Below are 12,422 nucleotides of genomic sequence, written 5' to 3'. Positions count from 1 at the left end.
TACCTCCAGAAATGTGGATCTAATCATGAGCGGGACCTGTTATTGCACTACTGCTCCAGCCGCTACTGCTGCTGAGGATTCCAGCAGGAGAAGTGCTTAAATATATGGACACACTGTTCTGGCACGAGTGTGCACCATTTATTTTACAGAGAAATCCACGAACAAACACTTAAAATGAAACGAAATTAATAACTCGTTATATTAAAGCTGTGGTGGAAACGACTGTACATGAATGAACCATTCAGCGAGTGGAAACACAAACTCTAAAAATACCAGAGCTCCATCCAACCTGGAGAGACCGAACAATTCATTCCTGCTAGAAGCCAAAGGTTTCTGGACGGCTGAGACCAAAACATCTCATTTCAAAACCATAGATATGGATTACGATACCTTTCCCCCCCAATTTTCTGGAAAGCCTTTCATTACACTGTGTAACATGGCTGCAGGGATTTACTTCCGTTCAGCCACAGGAGCATTACTGAAGTTGAGCTGTAGATGTTGGGCCTGTGTTACAGTCGATGCTCCAATTCATTCCAAAGATCTGAAATAAGTCTGAGGTCAGGACTTACCAATGAATTTTCTTAGTTTACTTATGGATCTAAAAGACCAAAAAGCCCTAAGAAGCCTAAAGGAGAGCAGAATGGTGTACCACAAGGTTCTGTTCTAGGGCCTCTATGGTTCATTAGAGCTCCTGAAACTTTTTTACAGCAGTACCTCTTTATTTATTTGTCCTTTTTCGCATTATGAAATTAGCTTACTTTAGTCTAATATTATCAAAAATTCTAATAAATAAATAATGTTTTTCTTTTGTGGACATGCATGTGGTGGGCAGTAACCAAAGGTCGCTGGTTTAAGCCCCACCACTGCCAGGTTGCCACTGTTGGGCCCTTGAGCAAGGCCCTTAACCCTCAACTGCTTAGATAATATACTGTCACAGTACTGTAAGTCGCTTTGGATAAAAGCGTCTGCTAAATGCTGAGAATATAAATGTATATGATTATAAAATCACAACCTGGCCACCCTTGAGCACGGCCATCAGCTCCTATACCTCAAGAAATGTACATATAAGCAATGTACTGGTTTACTTATGGATCTAAAAGACCTAAGAAGCCCAAAGAAGAGCAATATGGTGTACCACAAGGTTCTGTTCTAGGGCCTCTATAGTTCTCGTTTTTAATAGAGCTCCTGGAACATGTAATCCAAAAACAAGATGATGATATTACAAATACACTGAATCTTAGCCTGGGTTTGAAACATTGAAGCAATAAGGCGTGTCTGATGGAGGGGAGGTCGAATAGGGTTTCTTCTCATTGCTGCTGCAACAGTGACTCCCTGCTGTCCGGACGAGGAATCGCCGCGAGTGGTGAAGGAAAACAGAGCATAGCGTGACTCTGGCTGGTGTAAAGAAGTGAATCAGCTGTCAACTTTACACATGTTGGAGGGGGCGGATGCTAGTCTACAACTCTAGTTTGCTAGTCTTCGGCCAGCATGGGGGTGGTGCAAGAGTTTAGCAACAATATTCTTAGATATTCATTCAATTCTACTGCCAGTGTTTATAGAGTTTATTATGATGCTTAGTACCCAACAATCCTGAAGAAATGTAAGGAGAACACTAGACTAGCAGTTAGCATGACTAAACACATCCCACGGAGTTCCATTGTCCCTGTGAGGGTTAAACCCCTGTTCTTGCCCCCCTCAGTGTAGATAATGAGTGTTTAGATGTTTTGGATGAACTTTCCTGCTGACTCAGCCGAGGTTGTAAGTGTACGTGTTCGGAGAGTGAAATCATCTGCACCACCTACACACCACCACCCAGCCATGAGCCGAATTAATAAATCATCATCCTGACATCAGGGTTCATGACTCTCATGACTGAACCTCCCGGAGACGTTCCATTACTGAATCTACTCAACCTGGTTAGATCAGAACTTCTGTAGTTCCTCTCATACCGTCCAGCTCGATAGTTAACACGATCCCTCACCCGCAGCCAGGGAACCTCGGAAAAACATCAACAAGGTGAAAAGTGTGAGCGCCGCAGCCAATTAATACCAACCACTCTCCCAGGGATCCCACATTCTCCTCCGAGACACGTTCAGCCGAACATCTGCAGAACATCTGCATTAGACAACATTCTGATCTCAGCTCCATCACAGCTGTAAATCACCTTCAGCTCAAAGTACGGCCAAAAGTTTCTGGACACTCAAATATCACGTCCATCATTACGTCAGATCCTAAATCTATAGTCGTCACAATGAGGCTTTCTAGTACATATTGGAACTTGACTGCAGGGATTGCTTTAATTCGGTCACAAGAGAATTTATGAGATCAGCAAGAAAGAAAGTAAAAAAAAAAGTCAGAAGATCATCGCAGGCATTGATGTTCCAATTCATCCCAAAGGTGTTCAGTAGGGTTGAGGTCAGGGCTCTGTAGGATGGGTGTCCACATACTTTTGGCCATATAGTGTACATTGTACATGAGTGATGTTTAATTGCATGTTACAAATGAATCAGAACCTCGTTAAGAGTCAAAACACATTTAATGCAGAGTATAAAAACAAAAACTACAACGTTGATGTAGCACCTTCAGAAAATTAATAAAAAATATGAAAAAAACAATAAAAACCACCTGGTTCTTATATAACAGCTAAACATGAATAAAAGTTGAATGAAACTGTTTGTATAAATGAAAACACTGACATTTAACTGTGGAAGTACTTTACAGAGTACACCAAGAGAACAGAACCCCTACAATAAGCATCACTGGATGGATCATTTAAGCTGTGGTCTACAGTCCGCTGATCTCAACCCAGTTCAGAACCTACACCAGATTCTGGAGTGACGTGTCTTCAGGATCATCATCAAAGCACCAGTGTTCCACATCTGCAGTACACGTTACAGACTGTAGAATCAATGCTGAGGAGTACAGAAGTGTTCAGAGGAGCTCCGAGGATCACTGAGGAACCCTGAGGAGCACTGAGAAGCACTGAGAAGCTCTGAAGACCACTGAGAATCACTGAGAAGCCCTATGGAGCACTGAGAAGTACTGAAGATCTCTGAGGAGTCCTGAAGCTTTTCTGATGCTTGGTGGTTACTGGAATTATCAGCTGTTTGTACTGGAGAGTAAAATGGGGTGTTTTTGGGGCACTGTTGCTTTAAGGCACTTCATTATGAACACATGAATAATTTAACGATTTCATGATGAACAGTGATCATCAACACTCCAGAGTTCATTCATTAACTTATTCACTCACTCATTCACTGACTCATTTACTCACTCATTCCCTTATTTACTCACTCATTTACTCACTCATTAACTTATTCACTCACTCATTCACTCACTCCCTTATTTACTCACTCATTTACTCACTCATTTATTCACTCATTTACTCACTCATTTTCTCACTCATTAACTTATTCACTCACTCATTCACTCACTCCCTTATTTACTCACTCATTTACTCACTCATTTACTCACTCATTAACTTATTCACTCACTCATTTACTCACTCATTAACTTATTCACTCACTCATTCACTCACTCACTCATTCATTCACTCATTTACTCACTCATTTACTCACTCATTCACTTATTCACTCATTTACTCACTGACTCATTTACTCACTCATTTACTTATTCACTCACTCATTCACTTATTTACTCACTCACTCATTTACTCACATTCACTTATTCACTCATTTACTCACTGACTCATTTACTCACTCATTTACTTATTCACTCACTCATTCACTTATTTACTCACTCACTCATTTACTCACTCATTTACTTATTCACTCACTCATTCACTTATTTACTCACTCACTCATTTACTCACTCATTTACTTATTCACTCACTCATTCACTTATTTACTCACTCACTCATTTACTCACTCATTCACTTATTCACTCATTTACTCACTGACTCATTTACTCACTCATTTACTTATTCACTCACTCATTCACTTATTTACTCACTCACTCATTTACTCACTCATTCACTTATTCACTCATTTACTCACTGACTCATTTACTCACTCATTTACTTATTCACTCACTCATTCACTTATTTACTCACTCACTCATTTACTCACTCATTTACTTATTCACTCACTCATTCACTTATTTACTCACTCACTCATTTACTCACTCATTCACTTATTCACTCATTTACTCACTGACTCATTTACTCACTCATTTACTTATTCACTCACTCATTCACTTATTCACTCATTTACTCACTGACTCATTTACTCACTCATTTACTTATTTACTCACTCATTTACTTACGTATTCACTCACTCATTCATACATACACATATTTACTCTCTCTCTTCCTCACACACTCTCTCTCAGATGAACTCTCCTCTGTACGGAAGCTTCTGATTGGTCGGTTCTCTCCAGCGAGACCGAAGCCGAGCAAACGTTGAGTCTTTCTGGTTCTCAAACTCTGTAAAGCTCAGCTGGTTGAGGAGATCGTACACTCCGGCCCGCGCTGCAACCTACACACACACACACACACACACACACACACAGAGATGTACAGTGGGAAGCTAACAGTCACTAGATCACTCCTGTCTGAACTCTAACTGAAAGCATGTGTGTGTTAGAGAGAGCGGATTAGGACACGACCGCTTCCCGTATTTCACTATTATTTATGAGCGGGAGATTCGGAGTTTAAGTGTGTGTGTGTGTGTATTGTTAGATGTGTGTGTGTAAGTGTGTGTGTGTGTGTGTGTGTGTAAGCGTACCTGGTGCATCCAGGCGTTGAAGGAGCGCTGTAGCGACGCCCTCTTCTCTAGGTGCAGGTAGGTGTTGAAGAGGATCAGGTAGATGTAGCGCTCCAGATACTGCACACACTTCAACATCAACCAATCACGCTCCTCCTCGCTCTTACTGTTCTTCATCTACACACACACACACACACACACACAATGAAAGAATGGGAAAATTCCACTTTCTACTACAACCGTGGGTGTCCACAGTTCCCAAACCATTACAGAATTACAGAACACATGGTAAACATTCCACGTCCCAACTTTTTTTGGAACATGTTGTAGCCATTAGAATTACAATGAGTGTAAACACACATAAACACACACACACATATACAGTGTATCACAAAAGTGAGTACACCCCTCACATTTCTGCAAATATTTTATTATATCTTTTCATGGGACAACACTATAGACATGAAACTTGGATATAACTTAGAGTAGTCAGTGTACAGCTTGTATAGCAGTGTAGATTTACTGTCTTCTGAAAATAACTCAACACACAGCCATTAATGTCTAAATGGCTGGCAACATAAGTGAGTACACCCCACAGTGAACATGTCCAAATTGTGCCCAAAGTCTCAATATTTTGTGTGACCACCATTATTATCCAGCACTGCCTTAACCCTCCTGGGCATGGAATTCACCAGAGCTGCACAGGTTGCTACTGGAATCCTCTTCCACTCCTCCATGATGACATCACGGAGCTGGTGGATGTTAGACACCTTGAACTCCTCCACCTTCCGCTTGAGGATGCGCCACAGGTGCTCAATTGGGTTTAGTCCATCACCTTTACCTTCAGCTTCCTCAGCAAGGCAGTTGTCATCTTGGAGGTTGTGTTTGGGGTCGTTATCCTGTTGGAAAACTGCCATGAGGCCCAGTTTTCGAAGGGAGGGGATCATGCTCTGTTTCAGAATGTCACAGTAAATGTTGGAATTCATGTTTCCCTCAATGAACTGCAGCTCCCCAGTGCCAGCAACACTCATGCAGCCCAAGACCATGATGCTACCACCACCATGCTTGACTGTAGGCAAGATACAGTTGTCTTGGTACTTCTCACCAGGGCGCCGCCACGCATGCTGGACACCATCTGAGCCAAACAAGTTTATCTTGGTCTCGTCAGACCACAGGGCGTTCCAGTAATCCATGTTCTTGGACTGCTTGTCTTCAGCAAACTGTTTGCGGGCTTTCTTGTGCGTCAGCTTCCTTCTGGGATGACGACCATGCAGACCGAGTTGATGCAGTGTGCGGCGTATGGTCTGAGCACTGACAGGCTGACCTCCCACGTCTTCAACCTTTGCAGCAATGCTGGCAGCACTCATGTGTATATTTTTTAAAGCCAACCTCTGGATATGACGCCGAACACGTGGACTCAACTTCTTTGGTCGACCCTGGCGAAGCCTGTTCCAAGTGGAACCTGTCCTGGAAAACCGCTGTATGACCTTGGCCACCATGCTGTAGCTCAGTTTCAGGGTGTTAGCAATCTTCTTATAGCCCAGGCCATCTTTGTGGAGAGCAACAATTCTATTTCTCACATCCTCAGAGAGTTCTTTGCCATGAGGTGCCATGTTGAATATCCAGTGGCCAGTATGAGAGAATTGTACCCAAAACACCAAATTTAACAGCCCTGCTCCCCATTTACACCTGGGACCTTGACACATGACACCAGGGAGGGACAACGACACATTTGGGCACAATTTGGACATGTTCACTGTGGGGTGTACTCACTTATGTTGCCAGCCATTTAGACATTAATGGCTGTGTGTTGAGTTATTTTCAGAAGACAGTAAATCTACACTGCTATACAAGTTGTACACTGACTACTCTAAGTTATATCCAAGTTTCATGTCTATAGTGTTGTCCCATGAAAAGATATAATAAGATATTTGCAGAAATGTGAGGGGTGTACTCACTTTTGTGATACACTGTACATACGCACACACACATACACACAAGTTGATAATAAACAAGCTAACACACAGTGGCAGCTCAGCGATTAAGATACTAGTCTAGTAATCCAAAGGTTGCTAGTTCAAGCCCAAACATCACCGAGTTACCACTGTTGCCACTTCTTGAACCTCCACCTCTGGATCTGGACCTGAGGATCAAAGGTTAACATGCAGACATGAAACGCCCCCCTGCTGCAAAAATCAGCAGCAAGAGGCGTATCGCTGATTCAGCTCAAACACACCTGAGACATTTACCCAGCAAACACCAGGACGAAACATAAATCACCACTTACGTGCACACCAGCACAACACTGAGAACACCACAGCTGCTAAATCCTGCCTAATGCAGCCACTGTGTGAGAAAACAGCACCAAACACCACAAGTCTCCATCAAAACAGCACCAAACACCAGATTTCGTCATTATAACAGCATCCTACTCTACAGTTCACAATCAAAACAGCATCAAACACTACAAGTCTTTGTCAAAACAGCATCAAACACCACCGTTCACCATCAAAACATCACTAAACACCAACCTTCACTATTAAAACAGCATTAAATACCACCGTTCATCATCACAACGACATCAAACACCACAAGTCTTCATCAAAACAGCACCAAACACCACAAGTCTTCATCAAAACAGCATCAAACACCAATGCTCACCATCAAAACAGCATCAAACACCACAAGTCTTCATCAAAACAGCATCAAACACCACAAGTCTTCATCAAAACAGCATCAAACACCAATGCTCACCATCAAAACAGCATCAAACACCACAAGTCTTCATCAAAACAGCATCAAACACCACAAGTCTTCATCAAAACAGCATCAAACACCAATGCTCACCATCAAAACCATAGCAAACACAACTGATCACCATCAAAACCATAGCAAACACTACTGATCACCATCAAAACAGCACTAAACACCACCGCTCACCAACAAAACAGCTCCAAACACCAGTGTTCTCCACTAAAACAAGAACATACCTCACATTTTATTATTAATACAGGAATAATATCCCATCCACGTTCTGAAGACTACACAGGTTTCTACTGGACTTCACCATCAACCACCAAACTCCAACAAACACCACCAAACAGGAAAGCTAACGCTAGCATTGAGCTTTACGAAATTCCAATGAAGTTGAATCTCAGCCTAGATGAATAACACCAGACTGGCAGACGTATCTCCACTCAGCTTTACGCTTCATGTGGTTATTAGTCCGAGGTTCTCGCAGCTCTCAGTGACTCAACACTGTAACTGAAGACATCAGAGCTGAGAACGAAACTCGGAAAAGAACATTAAAATAACCATCGCAAGCTGCTGAGGATTAGCGTTAATACTTCGGGCTCATGAGATACATCCATTAAAACCTTCAGCGGTTCTTCACCCACAGGAACCATGGAGACCAGCTCACACGGTACAGCAGCCGGACGGTCCGGGTTTATTTTAATCAAGGAGATGTAATGAAGCTGAGAATATATGAAGGTCCTGGGTTCGATTCCCAGGTGGAGCCGTCTGGGTCTTTTCTGTGTGGAGTTTGTATGTTCTCCCCGTGTCTGGTTTCCTCCAGGTGAATCGGTTCCCTCCCACAGTCCAAAGACGTGAGGGCAGGTTAACTGGAGATACAAAATTGCCCTATATGTGACTCTGTGTGTGTGTGTGTGTGTGTGTGTGTGTGTTTCCCATCTTTCCCCCAGTGAATTGCACCCACTGCGACCCTGACCAGGATAAAGCAGTGATTAATAGATATGTGGAAGATATATAGAAAGAAGATATGATGAAAATATACAAGAACTAATATTAAAGTAATGATGTGGAACCCCTGGATCATTTACATTTTTGGACACAATCCAAGCAGCTGAAGGTTGGTTGAAGGGCCTCGCTCAAGGGCCCCACAGTGGCAGCTTGGCCATGGCAAGGCCTGAACCCTCGATCTATTAATCAACAGTCCAGAACCCTAATGGCTAAGCCAAGAACGTTCACGAGGAGCAACAACTGCAACCAAACGTTTAGGAGGCCACAGAATCACCAACTGACCAGCCATGCAAAAGTGTGTGGACACACACACACACACACACACACACACACACACACACACACAGAGCTTTGAATTCCACTGGTGCCTGACAGCAGAAGCAGAAGAAGCAAAAGATGTAGGACGGACTGACTGAGACCTGGACGAACGAATAACGGACAAGACTTCACTCAATCTATTTCACATCTGCTACATCTGTTCAGGTGAAGGCACAGAGTTAAAGGTCATCACGCCCATTCGCCAGCGTCACACGCATTAGCCATGAGAGCAAAGCGCAAAAATCCCATTCACACATTTTTATGATTGCATGCGCAGATGGAGTCACTAATGCTTCATCCTGGCTGTGGTGCCACACTGCGCACAGGGCACCCATCCATCACAGGGCATCACACACACACACATTTAAGCACAATTTAAAGCAATGTAGCTTCCAAAAGAACGGAAGGAAGCCCTCAAGGACTTGTGTGGAACACCAAGGTTGCCACTGGTGCCTGAAACTCTTTGCACTGGTTTATTATGAACTATTTGACTATTATTGATCGATCAACTGAACGAGACATTTGGGTCACGGGTCACGTCAGTAAGAACCGCTGCCTTCACTTCATGTCCAGATGTGCAGCAGTCCATGTATCATCTGGTTTGATGCCAGTGGGCGCATATTGGCCCTTTTTGCTTCCCGTAAGAGCATGACGTGGGTGTGTAAGAGCAGTGTGTGTGTGTGTGTGTGTGTGTGTGAGAGGGAGGAGAATGGGAAAATGAAGACACTTCTTAATGACTTTAGCAGACCTCCTCAGACCTCCTCCTCCTCGGCGCTGTAGTTTCCAGCCACAGACACAAGCGTGACGCACACGAGGGGCCGCCGTGCGAGAGAGTCTGCGAATGTGCATGTGTGTGTGCAAATGTATATGTATATATGTACGAGGGTTCTTCAAAAAGTTTCCGCACTTTTTTAAACCCTATTTATTAAGAATAAGATCACTTTTCTACACAGTCGCCTTCCGATGCATTTCTCCAGCGTCGTGCCGACTTTTTAACTGTAGCCACTGATGCAGCGCTGCTTTCACATCATCACATAGAAATCTTCGTCCCCTTAAAGCTTCTTTGAGTGTCCAAAAAGGTGGAAATCAGACGGAGCTCTATAAATCCGGACTATAAGCGTCTCTCAGTCTCTCAGACACGCCCGATTACTCCTCCCTCCTACCCTCACTGCTTATAACCGAAATATAAAAGTGCAGAAACTTACTGAAGATCCCTCGTATGTATGAGTATGTGTGATCAACCTTATTCTAGTTTGTAAATAGAAACATTTAGAATTTGATGCCTTTAAAGTCTGGACGAGGCGAAATGAAAGTGAAACGTTCACAGAATATTCAAGTTACAGGATTTTGAAGGCTCACTATTGTGTACCAAACCTTATGTGAAAATTGCAGTTTAACAAGAGCATTTCTCAACGCACGGTAGCAAGTATTTTAGGTCTTTCACCTTCTACCATGCATGATATTGTGAAAAGATTCAGGAAATCATCAGAAATCTCAATGTGAGTGTGTGTGAGACAAGACTGGGAAAACACAGCTGACTATGTGGGACCTCGGTGCCCTCAGATGGTATTGCATTGCTGCTATGATAAATATTGCCACATGGGGTCGGGAGTACTTCAAAAAAACATTGTTACTTAACACAGTCCGCCACCGCATCGAAATGCAAACCGAAGGTCTATTACACAAAGAGAAAGCCCTACATCAGTTCCACACAGACATGAAGCAGAATTCTTTGGGCCAAAGGTGAGTTGCAAGGTCAGGCTCTATGCTGGTTGGCTCCCATGTGGCATTCCAATTCATCCCAAAGGTGTTGGTTAGGGGCACACACAAAGAGAAAGCTGTACATCAGTTATACACAGAACTGAAGCAGAGTTCTCTCAGAACTGAAGCCAGAGCTCATCTCAGATGGACCGAACGACAGTCGAAACGTGTGCTGATGAAGGAGCCAACATCTGTGCCTGTTATATTCACAAGTCAAGGGGTGTGAATGCCACTGTATTCACAAGTGGAATTCCAATTCATCCCAAAGGTGTTTATTAGGGCGACTGGAGTTCCTTCACACCAAAGCAGGTCTTTATGAACCTCGCATTGTGTAGAGAAGAACAGTCACGATGGAACATACTCATATATTTTCCATAATGGAAATACCTCATCCACATATAGTGTAATGGTAAAGATAGCACTGTGGGTGTTCCAATTCAGCACCCTGATGATGCAGTCTGAACCATCATGCTTTAAATGTATTTGAAAGTTCGAACGTTCCACTGTTCCCTAGTTCATTAGGAACTCCTCGCCTCAGCATTAGCGTCTGAGGTGTAGCCTAAACTTTTGGGACGGGTGCTCTACCCTCCCGGTTTTATCCGTGTCTGGTTCTTATGTACCTGCAGAACAATAGATCCGTTTATATGAACGGAATAAAACATTCCTGCTTAATCTGGATCACATAAACACTAAGTTCTAATGAAGAACACGTTCTAAACAATGTGTACGTTTATCTGATCGAGGGGTTCCGACCGAAGGTTTCAATCAGAGATCGCCGACTCCGGCTCCGCAAGCGCGTCCGGGAGGTGATGGTCTACAGACGCCGAGTCCCGCCTAATAACAAACCAGATCTGAGCTAATCAAAGCCAGCGGCATTCCGGTAACGCGCGCGCTCTCCTCAAACGAGGTAATTATCGTGGTTTCTTCACCACAAACACCTGACGCCACCAGGTTGGCCTTCATTTCAGTCCTATTAAGGGATTTGAAAGCACTTGCTGCATTATCTTCATTTCTGAGATGGTCCAGTAATCCAGAGGTTGGAGATGTTCAGACCGGCTTCATCTAACACAAGCCAGGTCTAGGAAAATATCAGATGTGCACCTTTCTGTTCTTCTTCCAGATTAACACGTGACAAAGGTCTACTAGTCTACTAGTGACCGTTTCAGCCTGGTCAGAGTTGTGGTGGATGCAGAGCATATTCCACAGCCCGCATTCCAGCTACATTGTGTTTTTAGGCTTGAGCAGAGAGGAGAGATGTTAACCAGAGATGAGGATCAAACCCTGGGCCATGGGTGCTGTGCATTACCAACACCACCTTCTGAGACAGTTCCTACCATTAAGAAATGGTTTGATAAGTTTGATATGGAGAATCTTGATTGGCTGCAACCTGACTGACCCCATCTAACACATTTGAGATGAATTGGAATGCCAACTATAAACCATGAGCCAAATCAAAGACTTACATACTTCATACCTTGAAGGAAATCCACCTATCGTCATGTTTTGGAAGTCCATGTAAAGTATGGTGGAGGTATAATCATCTAGTGCTGCTTCTGATAGTTCACGCCTCACAGCTTCAGTAAAATGCAAAAGCTCACTAATGCTCTTGTGTCTACATTGAACAAATCCCTGCAGTCATGTTCCAAATCCTGGTGAAAAGCTTCTCAGAAGAGTTTTTCCAGCAATAGAAGGAATATCTATCTGGCGGCCCCCCCATCCCCCTTCAGCGTTTGGCTAGTTTGTGGAGTCCTTGAGTCTGGCGATCAGCCGCCCCCTCCTCGACACACACACACACACACACACACACAGTTCTGGCAGACTCAGTCGTGCGGTTTTCCTCTCCGTCTCTCCTGCTGA

At 43.5% G+C, this 12,422-nt stretch overlaps 1 protein-coding gene across 1 annotated transcript in view; it reads right to left on the bottom strand.

Moving 5' to 3' along the window:
* Nucleotides 1–2,544: 2,544 nt before the first annotated feature.
* pald1a (phosphatase domain containing paladin 1a) overlaps nt 2,545–12,422 on the bottom strand; it is a 28,344-nt gene continuing 18,466 nt past the window's right edge. Inside the window, exons 19-20 of the mRNA XM_063003489.1 lie at nt 4,746–4,901; nt 2,545–4,496 (exon numbers count right to left, since the gene is read on the bottom strand). Of these exons, the coding sequence (XP_062859559.1) occupies nt 4,347–4,496; nt 4,746–4,901 (306 nt within the window). The 3' untranslated portion in view covers nt 2,545–4,346. The remainder of the gene's footprint in view (nt 4,497–4,745; nt 4,902–12,422) is intronic.

The sequence above is a fragment of the Trichomycterus rosablanca genome, chromosome 10 (assembly GCF_030014385.1).
Source record: "Trichomycterus rosablanca isolate fTriRos1 chromosome 10, fTriRos1.hap1, whole genome shotgun sequence".
Lineage (NCBI taxonomy): Eukaryota > Metazoa > Chordata > Actinopteri > Siluriformes > Trichomycteridae > Trichomycterus > Trichomycterus rosablanca.
The sequence above is the reverse complement of the archived record's forward strand: the minus strand, read 5'-3'. Positions and strand labels throughout refer to the sequence as shown.